This window comes from Alternaria postmessia (genome assembly GCF_024291825.1).
Source record: "Alternaria postmessia strain BMP 2775 chromosome Unknown scaffold_2, whole genome shotgun sequence".
NCBI classification, from domain to species: domain Eukaryota; kingdom Fungi; phylum Ascomycota; class Dothideomycetes; order Pleosporales; family Pleosporaceae; genus Alternaria; species Alternaria postmessia.
The window spans coordinates 563,397-581,609 of NW_026260075.1; the positions used below are offsets into that span (position 1 = coordinate 563,397).

The 18,213-nt window shown below is 52.9% G+C and overlaps 6 protein-coding genes across 6 annotated transcripts; 2 read left to right on the forward strand and 4 right to left on the reverse strand.

Moving 5' to 3' along the window:
• Positions 1-278: 278 nt before the first annotated feature.
• On the forward strand, positions 279-5,992 carry J4E82_000623 (uncharacterized protein; the record flags this gene model as incomplete). The annotated part of the gene is made up of 6 exons (XM_051726944.1): positions 279-285; positions 728-2,261; positions 2,312-2,944; positions 3,640-3,687; positions 3,751-5,038; positions 5,087-5,992. 6 exons carry the CDS (start codon positions 279-281, stop codon positions 5,990-5,992), a joined length of 4,416 nt encoding a protein of 1,471 aa, XP_051593369.1.
• A 280-nt stretch (positions 5,993-6,272) lies between these two features.
• J4E82_000624 (uncharacterized protein) lies at positions 6,273-6,839 on the reverse strand (the record flags this gene model as incomplete). Its single annotated transcript, XM_051726945.1, has 1 exon — positions 6,273-6,839. The coding sequence occupies one exon, from the start codon at positions 6,837-6,839 to the stop codon at positions 6,273-6,275; it is 567 nt and encodes a 188-aa protein (XP_051593370.1).
• Positions 6,840-8,342: 1,503 nt separating this feature from the next.
• Positions 8,343-10,268, reverse strand: J4E82_000625 (uncharacterized protein; the record flags this gene model as incomplete). The annotated part of the gene is made up of 1 exon (XM_051726946.1): positions 8,343-10,268. The coding sequence occupies one exon, from the start codon at positions 10,266-10,268 to the stop codon at positions 8,343-8,345; it is 1,926 nt and encodes a 641-aa protein (XP_051593371.1).
• A 556-nt stretch (positions 10,269-10,824) lies between these two features.
• J4E82_000626 (uncharacterized protein) lies at positions 10,825-11,861 on the forward strand (the record flags this gene model as incomplete). The annotated part of the gene is made up of 4 exons (XM_051726947.1): positions 10,825-10,952; positions 11,015-11,154; positions 11,203-11,701; positions 11,756-11,861. 4 exons carry the CDS (start codon positions 10,825-10,827, stop codon positions 11,859-11,861), a joined length of 873 nt encoding a protein of 290 aa, XP_051593372.1.
• Positions 11,862-12,991: 1,130 nt separating this feature from the next.
• Positions 12,992-14,206, reverse strand: J4E82_000627 (uncharacterized protein; the record flags this gene model as incomplete). Its single annotated transcript, XM_051726948.1, has 1 exon — positions 12,992-14,206. One exon carries the CDS (start codon positions 14,204-14,206, stop codon positions 12,992-12,994), a length of 1,215 nt encoding a protein of 404 aa, XP_051593373.1.
• A 1,140-nt stretch (positions 14,207-15,346) lies between these two features.
• J4E82_000628 (uncharacterized protein) lies at positions 15,347-17,703 on the reverse strand (the record flags this gene model as incomplete). Its single annotated transcript, XM_051726949.1, has 3 exons — positions 15,347-17,122; positions 17,191-17,372; positions 17,424-17,703. The coding sequence occupies 3 exons, from the start codon at positions 17,701-17,703 to the stop codon at positions 15,347-15,349; spliced, it is 2,238 nt and encodes a 745-aa protein (XP_051593374.1).
• Between the last annotated feature and the right edge of the window lie 510 nt (positions 17,704-18,213).

The following is an 18,213-nucleotide window of genomic DNA, read 5'->3' on the forward strand; positions in this document are numbered from 1 at the left end:
GCTTGTGATTGGCCAAGGTCAGGAAATTGCGCTGGAATTATGCCTAGACGCAATGTGATTGGCGTAGCTCCGACTATTCATCCGGTGCATTCGCGTCAAGTTGCCAATCGCATCGGAGCCTTTTTATTGTTCTTTTTTTCTTTTTATGCATCACTGGAGATAGACGTTGAAGGCTGGCCGACGATGCGGTATATACAACAAGCGGTGAATGCCGTGAGAGGTTCGGCGTGCAACGAGGGCACTCAGGGGCGTAGGTAAAGGGATACGGAGGTAATTAGATGTCAGGTGTCCAGATGACAGATTATACAGTGCACACGCAACGCGCACTGTTGTGCTGTGCGCGAGTTTGGATCGAGGCTAGACGTCACTGGAACGCTATGATGCTTTCGGCGCAGTTGTCTTGGTTACTCGGGAGCACCATCGACTCCTTCCACCTGACGACTTCCCCAGGGGTTCACTCATTGTCACCACTCTTGCTCTTGGAACAAAGGCCAATTGAACGCTGCTTGACATCCAGACCCGTTGTTGTAAGTTGCACCCTCCTAGTGCAACGCCAGATATCCCTGTCGCGCAGTCGTCACTGCTTGTACATAAACAAATTGGCCGGGTTTCAGGCGCGGCCACGGCCATCTCCCACGTATCCTCATATATCTTAATCCTACCACGACCGACGCCCAACACCGCATTGCTGATACCCACCACTGACGATCGCCTCGTCCTACTGCAGCCATGTCCAACGGCGTGCGCAATCTACGCGCAATGTTTGAGAACGGAAACGCCGCTGCCTCGCCTGAGCCCCGCGGCCGCTCCCCTACAGACAATGCAGCTGCGACCGACGCTCAAGAGCGCCCCAAGTCAAAAGTGCGCGCTTCCTTTGTCTCCGTCGAGCCTACCGTCGCCCATCCCCCGACCGCCTCGACCGACCTGGGCCAGACCAAGGGCACGCCCTCGAATAGCGTCGCCGCGACCCGACGAGAGAGCTTCCGCGTGAGCCAGGACAAAACCGACGAGCTTGCTGAGCTCAAAAAAGCCGTCAGCGAGGAGAAAGAACAGCGCAGACAGAGCGTCGCCATCCCGGAAGCTGTTCCAGAACAGGCTGTCGCATCGCAAGAATCCTCATTACCAGCTCCGCCTATGCACGCCGACTCGACCGCCGACATGGTCAACCTGGGCGCCATCATGAAGGGCTCCGACTTTCCCGACTCTGCTTTTGCAGCCGCGAAGAAGGAGGCAGCCGTCGTCGTGCCAGCTCCTGAGATTGACCAAATCCCAGTCGATGAGACTCCAGCCGAGACTCCAGCCGAGACCAAAGAGAGTGTCGCTGAGGCCGCCCCAGTCCCCGAGCCCGAGCCAGCTCCCGCCCAGCCTGCAGAGAACCCAGACAAAGCTACTACAGGCGCGCAGGAGGATGTTGCGCTCAAGCCTGCAGTCCCCACCGAGGAAGCTATTGTAGAAGAGGAGAGCAAGCCTGCGCTTGAGGAAGCTGCCGTCGACGATGACGTTGTTGTTGCTGAGGAAAACGCCATTGCGGAGGAAGCCGCTGTCGTCGAAGAAGCTGCCATCGCAGAGGAGGTTGCTGGCGAAAAGGAAGCTGCCGCCGCGAACGAAGAGCTATCTGCCCCTGCTCCAGCCACTGCCCAACCTGCTGAGAACCCAGACAAGCCTGTGACCGGAGTTCAGGAAGAGCTTGCCCTACGGCCAGCAGCGCCCACTGAGGAGACTGCGGTCTCCGACGCGCCTACTACTCCTTCTGCGCCTACAGAGGTCGCAGCTTCGAGCGATGAACCTGCTGCGGAAGCTGCTGTACCGGCTGAGAGCAAAGCAAAGGACAATGGATCTCCTGCGACTAAGAAGTCGGAGCTGAAGAAGCCTGCCGCAATTTCTACCACCAAACCTACCAAGGCACCTGCCGCACCCGCCAAAAGCCCACTACCTAAAGCTGCACCGAAAACCCCTACCAAGGCCAAGACACCTGCCTCCATTCCGAAGCCTAGCCCCGTAAAGACTACGAAGCCGGCAGCTGCGCCAAAGCCAGCAGCTCCAGTCAAAGCGCCCACCGCCAAACCTCCTGTAACAAAAGCTCCAGCGGCCAAAGTTCCTACAGCAAAGACGAGCCGCACTTCTCTGCGACCAGCAGCATCATCCTCTTCAGCTACAGCGCCTACGGCCACTGCCGCAGCTAAAGCTAAGCCTGCTGCTGCGCCTGGGGAGAACAAGAAGCCTGCAATCCCCAAGCCAACCACCTCCGCCCCACGTAAAAGGTACGTCCAATACGATTTGAAGCAATGCGCCGGTACTAACACTGCTACAGCACCTCACCAACTGGCTTCAAGAAGCCAACCCCGAAGTCGCCTACCCGTCCAGTCGGCCTGCCATCTCGCCTGACCGCGCCCACCGCTGCCTCAGCTGCCAAACATGGCGAGGAGCCCAAGGTCACACGCAAGCCGTCCACTACAACCCGTGCTGCACCACCAAAGACCGCGGCACCAAAAACCTCGCGAACGTCCCTCGCACCCAGCGCGCCCAAGCGACCTGAATCACGTACCTCAACTGCAAGCGCTGCGCCTAAAGGGGGATTCCTTGAGCGTATGATGCGACCAACAGCTGCCAGCTCCAGCAAGACACACGACAAGCCCCACGAGAAGGCTTCGTCTCCACCCCGTAAAGCTCCAGCAGCTTCCAAGCCTAGTACTCTACAGAAAGGAAAGAAGAAGGTAGAAGAGGTCGCGGCCAAGGCCAAGGAAGTCGTAACGAACGGACACTCTGAAGAGCACAAGACTGAGGATGAGCCTGTAAAGGAAGCTGAGCATTCTGAGCAGGCATCTGAAGACGCCACCATCAGTGAGACACCAGAAGAACCAGAGAAGGCCGCCACTCCAGTCCAAGATGTGGAATCGTCGGTCGCAGAGATTCAGACACCAAACTTCCAGGAGGAGACCATCCGGTAGACAAGACGTCGCGCATCTCACATCCTGCGGTACAACAATCCGAAAGTCCTACGTCTGCAATGCATGGCCCTGTCTCAGGTTGCCATTAACCGCAAACCACACGGATTCAAGACAAATTCTATCTACCCAGCTTTTACCCTTCTTTCACTTCTTTACAGCATTTTCTGGAGCGATTGTTTGGCGCAAATGATATTCATGGGCGGATACCTAAGGACAAGGAGCGGAGAGATGGGTTTGGATAAGGACTATTTGCGTGCATAGTTGTTCATTTAGCGATAGGCTTCGCAGAAGCTGGCAGAAATTACCTGTAGATCTCAATCCCATTCTTCACTCCAATTGGTACTCCAATCGCGCAAAAGAAATGCCCGCTACACATGTGTGATATGTCGGCACGTGACTGGCACCTCCGCCCGAAACTCCGATGGCCCAACTTTTTCCTGGCGGGCAATTCGACATTCCGAAGCGACAGCAGACCCCGCGTCGTCCTTTCGTTCTTTTTCTTCTTGAAGCGTCTTAGGGTGTTCAAGATGAGGGTTCAATCTCTTTTCCGAGCGCAATCGCTCGCCACGAGCAGTCTCCGCTGTTCTGCTCGGTCGGCTGCCAGAACGCCGTCACGATGCACTCTCTCGACGATTGCGGCAACGCGCACACCTTATACCAATGGAACCAAGACCGACACATGGATCGGCAGTCAAACAACACAGCCACAGCGAAGATGGCAGTCTGCGGCCGCCCAAGTGTATGTACCACAATCTGGCTTTGCGATGGCGAGAAAGCAATTGAAGGCTGATTGAGAAATTAGGTTGGAGCAGGCCAAGGAAGACCCGTCTACCTTGACGCAAGAGAAAATTGTCGAGAACCTAGACCCTGTCGAATGGGAGCGATTATCGAGAGTACGAAACATTGGCATCGCAGCACACATCGACTCTGGAAAGACGACCGCCACCGAACGCGTCCTCTTCTACACCGGCCGAATCAACGCTATACACGAAGTCCGAGGCAAAGATGCCGTGGGTGCGAAGATGGACTCTATGGATCTCGAGCGTGAGAAGGGTATCACTATCCAGTCCGCTGCGACTTTCTGTGATTGGATCAAGAAGAATGACGAAGGCAAGGAGGAGAAATACCACATCAATTTGATCGATACACCCGGCCATATCGACTTTACCATCGAGGTGGAGAGAGCGCTGCGCGTCCTGGATGGAGCTGTCATGATTCTTTGTGCTGTTAGTGGTGTGCAGAGTCAGACCATCACCGTCGACAGGCAGATGAGGCGATACAATATTCCTAGAATTTCTTTCGTGAACAAGATGGACCGTATGGGCGCCAACCCATGGAAGGCTGTCGACCAGATTAACCAGAAGCTTCGCATTCCAGCTGCGGCCCTCCAAGTACCCATTGGACGCGAGGACGGCTTTTTGGGCGTCGTAGATCTGGTCAGGATGAAGGCGATTTACAACGAAGGACCCAAGGGTGAAATTATTCGGGAGACGGACGAAATTCCTGCGGATATCGTTGAGCTCTGCAAGGAGAAGAGACAAAAGCTCATCGAGACACTTGCCGATGTCGATGACGAGATCGCGGAGCTCTTCTTGGACGAGCAGGAACCAACGATCCCCCAGATCAAGGCTGCAATTCGACGAGCTACCATTTCTCTCAAGTTCACCCCAGTCATGATGGGTTCAGCACTTGCAGACAAGTCTGTCCAACCGATGCTCGACGCCGTTTGCGACTACCTACCGAACCCTTCCGAAGTCGAGAACATGGCATTGGACAAGAAGCGAGCGGAAGCTCCGGTCAAACTGGTCTCTTACAACTCATTGCCATTTGTCGGTCTGGCTTTCAAGTTGGAAGAGAGCAGTTTTGGACAATTGACGTACATCCGTGTGTACCAGGGTACCTTGAGAAAGGGCATGAACGTATTCAACGCGAGGTCAGACAAGAAGGTTAGGATTCCAAAGATTGTGCGCATGCACTCCAACGATATGGAGGAGATTCCCGAGATTGGTGCCGGAGAAATCTGCGCCGTATTCGGTGTCGACTGCGCGTCTGGAGATACCTTCACAGATGGTGGCCTCGGATACACTATGGTGAGTACCCGGCATCATTGCTATGCTGTAGCCAAGCTAACATGTTAGACCTCCATGTTCGTCCCTGAACCCGTCATCTCGCTGTCAATCAAGCCCAAGCACACCAAGGACACACCGAACTTCAGCAAGGCTATGAGCCGATTCACGCGCGAAGATCCTACTTTCCGAGTCCACACCGACACTGAATCGCAAGAGACCATTATTTCTGGTATGGGAGAATTGCACCTCGATATCTACGTGGAGCGCATGCGCCGTGAATACCGCGTCGAGTGCGAGACTGGACAACCACAAGTCGCTTACCGCGAGACAATTACCAAGCGCGTCAACTTTGACCACACACTCAAGAAGCAGAGTGGTGGATCAGGAGACTTCGCCCGTGTAGTAGGCTGGATGGAGCCGAGCGAAGCCCTAGGCGAGAACAAGTTCGAGCAGCAAATTTCTGGTGGCACGATTTCCGAAAAGTTCCTCTTTGCCTGTGAAAAGGGTTTCATGGCCTCAACAGCCAAGGGACCACTTCTCGGCCACAAGGTCCTGGGTACTTCCATGGTCATCAACGACGGAGCTACCCACGCTGTCGATTCCTCGGAAATGGCTTTCAAGAATGCTACACAACAGGCTTTCCGCAAAGCCTTCCAAGCTGGTGCGCCACAGGTCCTTGAACCGCTTATGAAGACCACCATCACCGCGCCCAACGAGTTCCAGGGTTCCGTTGTTGGTCTGCTGAACAAGCGTAACGCTGTTATCAACGATACAGAGATTGGTCCTGAGGACTTTACCGTCTACGCGGATTGTAGTTTGAACAGCATGTTTGGCTTCAGTAGTCAGTTGCGCGCTAGTACGCAGGGTAAGGGAGAGTTCAGCATGGAGTTTAGCCATTACAGTCCTGCGCCGCCGCAGTTGCAGAAGGAGCTCGTGGCTAAGTATGAAAAAGAACAAAAGGACAAGAATGCTTGAGCTCATCCTTCTAAGCATGAGTCGCATCAGGGAAAAGAAACTGTGGGAAAGCTACAACAAGCTTTTCATTATCTAAAGGCTAGAAGCCTACATCTATCTACATTGACGGACGTCTGGCGCATTTCTTGTGGGATGAATGGGTAGAAAGGTGTAGAAGTATTGTACATGTAGTATATAACGCCGCCACACGACGACGAATGATATCCCCTCAACAGCTCCAGTTTCACCAACCCAATCCATGTCCTCCCTGTTCTTTCCTATCCCTGATTGCTCCAAAGAATTACTCCACGTCTAAACCCGGCCTCAACGTCTTCCTCGCAAAGGCTCTCCTAACCGCAAGACTAACCTGCGTCCACCCAACAACCTCGTTGTGCCCACCAAACCTTACAACCTCCAGCTCCACCATTCTATGCCCCTTATCATCCTCCACCTTCTTATACGCAAAAGCCCCCCTCTTCACTCTATCACCACCCTGAATCGTCCTTCTTTCTTCCTCTGCGACAACACCTTCCTCTCCCAGCATCTGAGAAGCCAGTGGCTCGAACAAGGCTTCGGATTCCCAGTACGTGATATCCTGGTCGTTGCGCGCGTGTAGGAGGGTGATGCGGAACCCGTTCTTCTTGCTGGAAGGTGCCGAGATCAAAGTCCGCAGACGGAGAAGTGTGGGCCATTGATCGATGATGCGAGATGTGAGAAAGTTTGCTATTCTGGGGTAGGATTGTAGTGGTTTTAGGACGGGGAAGATGCCACCAATTTTGTATGTCTTGAGGAGTTGGGGCAAGGAGGTGAAGGGCGCTACTAGCACTATGCCAGCAAACCCATCAAACTGACGTTTAGAACTCGCCATGGCGGACGGGTGCGAGATGGCAGGGATAAGTTCAGATGTTGGTTGGGTGAAGTAGAGGGCTGCTGCTGATGTTACAGCGGTGCCTAAGCTTTGGCCTAGGAGGACGGTGCGGGTGCTTGGGTGAGCAAGGTCGTCGTTGAGGTAGGATATCAAGGAAGTGGCGTCAGTTATGAGACCGGTTTCTGTGGGGATGTGAGGGTTATTGTTTAGGGTAGATAGACCAAAGCCGCGGTAGTCGCAGGTAAGCAGGTGAGTTTTTGGGATGCCGGAGATGGAGCGGTAAGTTGATGGGCGATGCCCTTGGGCTATGTGACCGGCATTCTGGGTGAGTTAGCATGAGCCGGTCAAAACTGTACGGTGTTGAAAGATGTGAATGACTGGTGGGGAGATTGAAGGAGCGTAGGTTCCGAAATGTGTGACCTGAAATCGAAAAGGAGAGAATATAAGACGCAAACGGATTGTGGGTTTTACAGAGATAGAAGAGAGACATGCTAAAGGAAAGAGTAAAGAACCGAACGAAAGTATAACCTACACCATGAAAGTTAACCACGACTCTGCTCTCCAGGTCACTACTCAACAGCTTCTCCCCAACCGTCCCCTTCAACTCATCTGCGATTTCTCCCGAAACAGCTTTAGTGTAAAGCTCGTGTTCATTTTCAAGATAAACATCTAAGGGAAGCACATGCCAGCAAAACAGCTTCTCTTGATCCGCGGTAGTAAGCCAGAAAGGTTGAACCTGGCCCTCTACAGGATTAAATTAGTATCGAACATAGCAGAGATTAATACAAGATGCTTACTCGCAAATCCAAATTCCTCAGGGTTAGAAACGTTATGCAAGAAGGAAGTTTGGAACTTATGGGCGTAGAGAGCGCTAAGTCGGTGTCAGGTCCGGTGTTTACAATCCGTAGAGACGATACTGATGAACGTACTGTCTTTGTGCCGTGGGGTTCACTAATAGCCCTACGAAAGCCGCCCATATTATACCTAGGATGGCAAATGTCCAGTATGCCTTGGTGAAGATGGCTTTGTAGTTGGGCATCTTTCCGGTTACGTATTGCGCGCTTGCGCTATCCTCAACCGTCAAGAATCAGCAACGAAGAGGTATTACAGTAGTCTGGCCCAAAGGCGTTGATTCTACTTTGATGTGGAGGCGGAGTGTGATGAACGCACAAACGTATGTCAACTGGTAGATAGCGATACTGCGGGTGGTCTAACCGGGATAAGCAGGCCGCAGCAGATATCTTGGCATCGGAGTTGAGCGAAGATAACTCCAGATCTGACATTTGAGTAGGAGGAATAAGACAGAATTGAGATGACAACAACTTACATGACTTCAAGCTCTCGAGACTCGCAATGCAGACCTGTACGCAGACTTATGACCAATTGTAACGACAGAGCAGAGCAGAGGTAGTTTAACGCTAAAGATTGGGTATCATTTGTACTTGTACATGGTGGAGGACTACTTCAAAGCCCCCGAAATATAATTAGAGATCTAACACCATCTCAGGCAAGACTCTTCCTAGGTCGCCCAGCCTTCTTCTTCTCTGCCAAACTGCTAGTGGACGCCCCCATACCTCCCATCACAACATCTTGGGTCGGCGTCGCAAGCGCAGGCGTCACTTCTCCGCTCCTGACTCTCTTCTCTGGCCCCTCATCGGCATCCCTTGGCAATCTGAAGGCCAGGTACGTTTCATCCGCTCTTTTACATCTATCAAACACCTCATTCATATACTTTTCTACAACATGCGGTGGCCGTATTGAGCGCGGTAAAGCACTTGCTATTTCGTCGCCATCATCGTGCTCGATGAGCAGCAAGACAGTGACGGGCTGGTAGAATTCAATGTTGTCTATTTCGTTCATCTCGTCGAAGTCTTCGATTCGTTGAGGAGGTTTAGGTGGCACGAAGGGCGTTGACGGAGCTGTCGTCGCGGGTTGTATGGGCGCAAAGGTAGGATTTGTAGGGTTGGGCGTTGGTGTCATGGCATTCGGTTGTGGCGTGTTGGATGTCGCGTTAGGCACGTTGCCAGGCGTAGGGGTCGGCGTCGGGGTTGGCTTTGGAGCGGGTGTGGATTGAGGCTTGACAACAGGTTCTGACTCTGGCTTCGGCTTCATCTTGGTTATCAAGAAAGAAAGCTTTGCACCTGTGCCATTGGGAAGCCACTCCATAAAGCTATACGACGGAAAATAAAACTTGTCCTCATTGCCATGCACAAAACTGAAAACTAGCGGGCGGTATGTCGTCCTCGGAGGTAGGTTGTAGGTAGATAGCTGCGGCGGTGGTGGGTGGTACTGCGGCGGTTTGCTGTAATTCTGGTATGGTGGATATGGTTGCTGTACAGGCAGAGGTTGCTGAACTTGCCCTTGTGGTGGAACTGGGCTATATGGCTTGGGAACGCTGGGCTGGATGGGCTGTTGGGCAGGCTGAACTGGTCGCGGCGGCGGAGGGGGAGCTATCTGCTTAGGTGCCGGGGGCGGTGGTGGAGGGGCTTTCGGGGTTGGAGGTGGCTGTATTGGTTTCGGCGCCTTCTCCTCTTTCTGCCTGGCTAGAATGGCCGTCAACTCATTGATGTGTGTCTGGAAGAACTCGAGCTGCTCCTTGCTTGCGGATCCAGCTGCGACAATCTTCATGACAGCCTTCAGCTCGGGATCCGTGCCTGCTCTGGCGGCAAGCATGTGTATAACGGGATCGGGCGCGGGGGCGGCGGGTGCTTGAGGCGGAGGGGCTGCTTGCACGGGTTTGGGAGGTTGTGGCGGGCGTGGCTGGGGCTTCTGCTGTATGGGTTGGCCAGCTTGGTATTTGGTGTGTTGATTGGGCTGGTTGTGGTTGTGATTCGGCCATGGCGCATATGGTGATGCTGTCGGAGCCTTCTTCTGCACTGGCTTGCCCACCTCACGCGGGCCATAGAGTCTGATGGGCAACGTATGCGGCTCGATGACAAGCTTCACGCTCACTCTGTCAGCACCGACCTGGGGGAAATTCTTAAGCAGCTCCTTCTGTCTCGCCGTCTTCGCCTTGTCTTCATCTGTGCGGTCGGCCAGCTTCTTGGGCTGATTGAAGTGGGCGTGGAAGGTGCGGAAGTTTGCGCCGGACAGCCATACTGCCTTGGACCGCTCGAAGGATGTCTCTAGCACGCCGCTCTGCTGGATTGTCTGCCATTCGCTCGAGGGAAGATCCAGAGGCTGTGGTTCTGGAAGCGTAGGAAGAGGTGCGCCGTCGACTATGCGGAGGGGTAGTGTTTGTTTGGGGGGCAACGGTGCGCCGTCCGTGATGGGCGTCGAGGGCGCTGAATCTTTGACGGCGAGGCTGGTCCGCTTGCGCTTCAATGACGATTTGGCGCCTCTTGCGGGCTTCTCGTTGGGCGTCTCGGGGGCAGCTGGGGCAGCTTCTTCGCGGGCGCGTGCCCTTGTCGACCGCCGTGGCTCAGACATGTTGTGGGCGGGGAGGAGTAGTTTCCGTCACGTCATCTTCAAGACGCAGTGGTGAGTTGCGCCCTACAGTAGATTTGTCGGACGCGACTTCCGACACGGCGGCACGCTAGCGCTGCACGGTTGGTTCGCGAATGCTTACCTCTCAGTCTCCACGACCGCCATCATCATCTCCAACTAAACGCCATTGTGCTATGTCTACGACAAGACTATCTATTCAAATCTCCTTCATAGTAATACCACGAGTGAACTTGATCAGAAGAAGACTCAACAGCCAAAAGGCAAAACACCATGTCGAGTTCGCGATATATGCCACCAGACACCGCCCCCAATGATCGACATTCCGGAACGGGATGCCTGAACAGTAAATTACAAACCTAGAATCCGTCCGCAATATGGCCGTGGAATCATGCTATCAGCAATCCGGTTTGGCTCTCTTTCTTGTGGCTGGTCGAGCCCACTATAAGGCACCTGTCACCGCTGCCGTGGGAACATGCTGTTCTGTGCCACACTCCACACTTGTTCCTGACTCCGACTGCTGTTCGTGCCCTAATACATCATGCGTGTCGCGACCAACATTGCTGTCTTCTTTGGCGTGTCCTCGACTGTTTTAGCGACCTGCTATTTCCCTAATGGCAATGTGGTAGATTCCGACACAGCCTGCAATCCGAACGCGATAGTATCATCGTCAGTACTGTCTGTGTAGAGCTTGTGTGAGACATGCACTGACTTAATACACCAACCTACAGGTGTTGTTACGACAACCAGGCCTGCCTCTCCAACGGACTCTGTGTATCTGATCCTCACGATCCTGTTAAAGCGCGATACCATCGAGGGACATGTACAGATAAAGCATGGAAGAGCGGGAACTGTGTTCGACAATGCCTTGGTAAACAAATTGTTACCCATACATCGATACGTGCTAATCATCAGACAGATATCGAGGACAACGGAGCGCCAGTCTATAGCTGCAATGCGACTGACACTGATTCGTATTGCTGCGGTGACGACTGTGAATGCGAGAACCCCTTCGAAGTCTTCTCCTTCGACCAATTACCAGGCGACGTCTACACCGTTACCATTATTCTTGAGTCGTTTACTCAGACCCATACATCGACACCATCAGCTACTTCCACCGTGCCAAGCTCATCTGCCAACGCAACTTCAGTGCTTGCAGTCCCAACTACTTTAGCATCCGCTACGACAGCCCCAAAATCAGGAGGATCAACGGACAACGTCGCTCTGGGAGTAGGACTGGGGGTCGGACTTGGTGTAGGCCTACTTGCGGCTCTCATTGCTGGCTTTTTCCTTTGGCGTCGCAAGAAGGGATACAAGCCCGCCAACGATGGAACTGAAAGTCCCATGGAGCTGAGCAACGAGGGATTCTTTCCGCCTCAGGAAAAATATGCCCACAATCGTCAGACGGAAGTGCCGGGGTAAGAATGGGACTTGATCAGGCCATCTAGCATCAGGGCTAACAACTCAATCAGAGACATCGCCGCTGCTGAACTGCCCGCAACACCACACGAGCCCATTGAACTAGCCAGTCCCACCGACCCAACACCACTTACAGGAACTGCCACAAAGTATCGCTGAACCATACGATCAGAATGACGACGAGAAAGACTATTTGAAGGCTTTCCGCTGGGAGCACGATAAAGAAATATACACGGCAAAGCTCGCGGCAGCCATATTTGATACCCAGACAAAATAGCGGGCTACCTAGGAGCACAAAAGCGCGTGTGAAGCTTCACATGAATAGATACCCATTTCCGGCTGGCGCATGTTCAACGAAATTAGGAGAAGCTCTACTTCGCATAATTGCTCTCTCACTTACAATCTAGACCCCTCCCATTCCATGTTCTATACATACTCCGCCACACACCCCGCCGACTCCACCGCATGAATATCGAAATGTCTGGTACCTGGCGCTAGTCCGATACAGTGGCTGAGCAAGTGCGAGCTCTATTTCCGGAAGCCGAATGTATCCACCAACTTCTGTCGTGTCGAGGGATCATGCTTGTGCCCCCAGTGTGGCGGAGCGGGGTTTGAGTTACCCTGGATGGTCAGGCAGGTGGGGTTTCAGACTCCGGAGTTGACAGCCTAGATCGGATGGTGAGGGGTGAGGACGGGACGAATGGATTGAGTCGAGTTGAAGTCGATAGATGGCAGCATGGGATGTATAGGTAGGTTTGCTGGATTATCTGGTTTAATTGGCTGATAGCAGATGAGTATAGGTAGATGGTTGGTAGGGACTTGTTTCATGTAGTATGAAACATCAAGTTGATCACCACCACCACCAACAACTTACCAACACCACTCATCATTACATGTACGACTTTATCACCATTCGACAAGGTACCGTACTGTTTCACAGGATGCAGGAGATGACAAATCGCACAATCACAAAGCACCACAGAGAAAAAGCCTTTGTATCAGAAATCGTGTTTCATTTCTATAGGCATCTAAGCCGAGGGTGATGTTGACTATTGACAGGCATCCTAGGACCCTGCCAATACCCAATCCCCTGAATGTTCGTTATAGCAAAATTCTAGAATCCAGACGCCAAATATGCAAAGAGAAAGTCTGGGTATGTACAACAAAAAAAGCTGGTCGCAGACCTCATGCCCAAGGGTGAAAAATGTGTAGAGAGCGAGTGTGTGAATGTAGTTCATGTTTCAACATGTGTCGTCGTGAGCGATGCATAGAACGGGTTATTTGTGCATCTAGTGACCGTGGCGGCGGTTGGACCGGCGAGGGCGGGCGATACGGCCGTGGTAGCCACGCTTGGTGATACTGCCGTTGGTGCATTGTGTGCCGGCAGCGACTGCTTGCCAGACGACTTCGCCGTTGTTGCAGAGACCGAACTGGTCGGTGCCGTTGCAGACTACTGAGCCGTTCTCAGTGCAAGCGCCTGAGCTACCACCAGCTGAAGGAGTAGAAGGAGTGGAAGGAGTGGCAGGGGAGCCGGTTCCAGCAGGGACGGTGGGTGCAGCTGGCGATGGAGCAGTTGGCGAGGCAGTGACGGTGACGAGCGTGGTGGAAGTTCCTGGAACAGTGGGTGCAGCTGAGGGAGCGACAGATGCAGCGCTGGAGGCTCCGGGAGCGAAGACACCGCCACCGTTGGATGGCAGAGGAGATGGCTCGCCACCAGCAACAGATGTAGGAGCAGTGGATGGCGCGCCACCAGCTGGAGAGGTTGGAGCAGCAGAGTACTGGCCATCGTTGGGAGCGGAAGGAGAAGCAGATGGCTGACCACCAGCTGGAGAAGATGGGTCTGCGGGAGTAGAACCAGACGAACCGCATCCGCTTCCAGTCGGCGGCTTCAGATCGTTTGTAGCACCCTTCTGCACAACACTGCCAGGGTCTGGGAATTGGACGGCGAAGTTTGGCACCGATTTGCAGGAATCGTCGAGGTTGATCTTCAGCATGTCTGGAAGTTTCTCAAAAGCACTCTTGTCGTCGGAACCTCCAGTGACCTCAATAGGGGCGCAGTTCATGTAAAGTTCTGGGCCACCTGAGAGCTTCGACATCCAGGTCCAGGCAAAGGTAGCTTTTCCGTTAGGAATGCTATCGGGGAGTACAAATTCGTATGTTCCTGCTTCGCCCTCGACGCCAGGGCAGCCACCTTCCATGGACTTGATGACCTTGAAGACGGAATCTGGGGTAGGCTCTGTGTCTAGAGTCACCGATAGCTGGCAGCTGCCTCCGCCGTGCACTGCACTGCCGAAAAGCTCTAGTTTGTTCGTCTCGCCAACCTTCATGGAGTTCATCGTGGAGACAGTGAACCCATTCTGGGACTTGCAGGGGTACTGGGCCTTCGTAATGGGGCTGTTGTCAAGCTTGTCAACACTGTAAGGCACGGGCGCCTTCATGACAACGTGAGCGTTGGCAGTGGCGAAAATGGCAGCCGCAGCTACAATGGTAGATCGAAAAGACATGGTGTTGGTGGTAATGATGATATCGTACAACGACAGTGAATGCTGAAAAATGTGAAGGGAATGTAAATGATCTAGCCCTGCTAGTCTTGTAAGAAATGCTGAGATACAAAGAATGTAGAAGCTGCTGAGAGAGCGTGTGTTGTGATGAAAAATTATGCTGTGAGGCAACTGCGATCTCTTATACCTGTGTCACGATCTGCATGGTGGGTACGATGTCCATTGTGTACCGCCACCAGGCCCTCCACAATGCGTATCCTCGAACGATCCCCTAATCAAACGAGCAGCCTGGAGGGCGACAGAGTAAACGCAGGACAAGGTACGTGGAAGACATCGGTGGTCCACAGCGGCGAGCGTCTACGGGATGAAACGGGCGGTCCGGGTGTGCTGAGGCTCTCAGCCAAGGGAATTCCAGAACGGCGCACAGCCGACGCAGGTACGTTATGCGTCAACGCCAAAGCGGGAAGGCGACGAATACGTGGACTCGAGGATCTCCATGTCTCGGTGTAGGGCCTCAGGAGAGAGGTTTCGTTTCGATGTTGCATCTGGATGACCATTGGTCGCGGCTGAGTCGCTTAGCTCATCGGCAAAAGATCCGGACCCCATGCGTGTTTTATGCTGCGTCGCACCTCCGAGCCAACAACCCCTGCATTGCCAGACCCATTGGTGAGCCGCTTACAGCCTCTCGACGCCAAAAGCTGAAGGCGTCCGCTACTTGCTCCACCGCGCCTAGGAACAAAGCTTGAATTCTTCCTTGAAGCCGCGCAGGGTCTGTCACACCTTCGTCCATTCGCTGTGCAAGACTGGCTGTCGGAAAGCGCGAGCTTGCCGATCACGATCTGCGCCAGCTATGACTGTGGGGATTCTGGATGTCGCTTGTGATTGCCGGTTGGGAGCAACAATGCCATCGTTTCGAATACCGTCTCTTCAACCTATGAGGGTGCGTGTGTGAGGCCAATATATCGCACGATATTTGTTGTTTGACAAACTGCAATATTCCAAAGCCTCTCGGCCTTCTGGTCACTTCCTGGGATCTGTGATGCTTGTTTTGGAAAGATGGGCCGGCTTGCTGCGCCACGGCCTATCTGGAGGAGGACTGGCGCGCGTTGTATTGATTCATGCGATATGGAGCTTCCGTTGCAATCAGCAGTAGAGGCGTCCTCGCTCCAACTTTCGCAATGGTACGCCAGCAGCAAATGCAATATGCCCGACGTCATCATTCCCGCGCACATCAGCAATGTGCACCCGAACATCCTTAAGGAGTCTTGAGCGCTCTGGAGCGTCTAACCCGGTCCCACCACTTGGAATCTTCACCCAAGGATTTTCGTAGGTCATGCTTGTGACAAAACCGAAAAGCTCGGGCCCAAGAGTACGGCGCTTAAGTAACAACGCTGTTGCCCCAATGGTGAAAACTGTCACCGAAGAAACCATGAGTAGTGAAATCCATGCTGGGTTGCCAACAAATATTTCTTCTGTCGTCGTCGTCCTCGCATTGGTGGTCGCTCCTATGAACGGAGAGTCACTACTTTGGACACCTTCTTCGAATGCCGAATACCAATCGAAGAAGGAGGTGTTCGTAGCTGGGGAGTCGCTCGGTAGATACTTGTTGATGTCGGTGACAGGTAGCGTATCTGGTCCGTATAGTGATAGATTTCGAGACAAACTACCAAAATATCCGGTCGGTTGGATTGTGAGTTGATAGTAGGTGTTAATCGCCGAACTCAACCTTCGGGAGAATAGACCGGGTTCGATCACAGAGAGGTTGGTATAGCTGACATCTTGCATTATATGGCCGGCTTGTTGTATGAATGGAAAAGCAGAACTGTTCGCCAGGTATCGCTCTGTTGGACTGGACCCAGCATTGAAGGTGACTGCAAGTGGGAATTGTTGTGCAAAACCTTGCATGATCAAACCATGCTCGAACGCTGTGAATGCTGAAGGACGCAAGTCTGATAGTGATTTTCTGACCTTTGTGGTTGTACATTGGTCGCTGGAGCAGTCGACCATAGCTTCGACATGGTTTTGAGTCAGAGTGCAACGCGCGATGTTCAATCCAAATTCTGAATCATCCTGAGTTGTTGCATAGACAGACGTGTATGTCAGCTGTCGTGCTTCCACGGCTTGCTCATTGTTGAGACGGGTTTTATTGTATTTTCCAAAGAAAGCATCCAGTCGTCCTAGCAGCATATCATATTCTGGGTCTTGTTGATCCCAGGGTGATGCAAGGTTTGTGTCAATGAAGAAGGATGTAATGCGGCCTTCGACTGGCTTGAATGGGTTGTTTAGAGATTTGTTAAGCCACACTTGGCCTGGGACGAGCTCATCCAATTTAGCGAAATCTGTCCTACCCATGTTTGTATTGTTGATTCCAGGATATGGGGATTGTTTGAAATTGCCGCATTTTACTGTGAGATATGTCGATTCGATCGTGAAGTTCGATTTGCCCGTGCGAGGAAGTCCAACCACGGGGAGCCCAACAAGCGCTGAGTACATCTCTGGCTCTTTGATATCAGGAACTGTGATCCAGCCTTCCGCATCTGTTGCAGTGCTGTTAAGATACTCTAGGTTTGGGATTTTGACGTTTCCCCATGGATCTCTGGGGCCAGTTTTGGTATCCAAGGGCGCCAGTAGTGCAGCTGTGTAAAGAGCACCTGCATCAGCGAACTTTCCACTGCCAACGTACGTAGAAGCGAGTCCCCACATGCTTCCACCAGTACCGGTAGTCATATAGCGTAGCTTCGCACCGGTAAAGCTGTCTCGATTCTGTCTTGTCATAAGCCGCAGTGAAGCTTGACCACCAAGTGGTGATAAGGCCCAGAGAAAGAGCAGATTGATACCGACGAGTGTTAGTCGCTGCATGTTGAGTTGGCTCTCGACAGTTCCCCAGACGGACTGACTAGCCATGAGTAATTCCAGAGTCTGGTCGTAAGTCAGTCAAGCGTTTGAATCCAGGTGGGGTATAAGTAGGTGGGAACCCGCTATCTTACACTAATCTTGGCTCCTCTCTCTGCCCGGAAACGAGCAATCATCTTCATACTTCTTCCACATATGGCTGCAAAAGCGATAGGAAACATGGTCGGACCCAGATCCATGGCAAACTCAACTTTCTTACCGAAGTCAGATCCTTTAGTAGGCTTTCCATTGAGCACGATAACTGCAACCCCAAGTACTGCATGCTGTCAGCTATGTTTAGCGCGATCGTAGTGCATCGACCACCTACGAATGAAGTATACTGGTAGCAGTACCAGTATGAGATCTCCGATGCCATATAGATACGAGAGCCATGTGTGTTTCTTCAGTGGCCGAGCCTCCTCAGGCCAGCTCTCAACTCTCTCTACCGTCGTCTCCCAAGTCTTCGGTTTCGATTTCGTATTCGCCCCGGTCACGGGTGTGGTACTCGCATTCGCAGGCGCATCATCCCTCTCTTCCACTTCCGCTGTCTGTCCACTCAATCCGTGCCGACGAAAAGGGCTCCATCGCGAAACTTTGTTGGCATTCATGATCGCGATTACCGACGCTGACTCGGAGGCACTCCGTGACGCGTAAGATGCTAAAGAGCCGTACTAACGTCGGGCGAAGACGCTGAGATGTAAGATACCGGTAAGCTGAGGCTGATAGTTCGCACGCAGCGAACGACGCCTCTTTTGCCTTTGCATGTACCCATCCATTGCGGCGTAGTCGCATAGCGAATCCTCAACATGGGCGCTAAGCACACTTTCCACATTTTCCCCTTCATTAGGAGCGCGCTTCCCGAGGGGTGCATTCCTGGCGAATCGGTTGGTGGGGGTGAAACTCGAAGCGCTTGGGCGGGTCCCTAGCAACTCTAAACTGGGTAACCGCCATTAATCACGCTGCATATCGGGGTTCATGCTATGCTGCTTGAGGGAACGATGGGAGTCTCGGGACGGGACGAGGCGCCATTAGAAAGATGCCGACCTCAATGATGATGCTGCAATGTTGGCGTAGGTCAGGATGGAAGCGTGGGGGCCGAAGTGCAACCGCGACCTTGT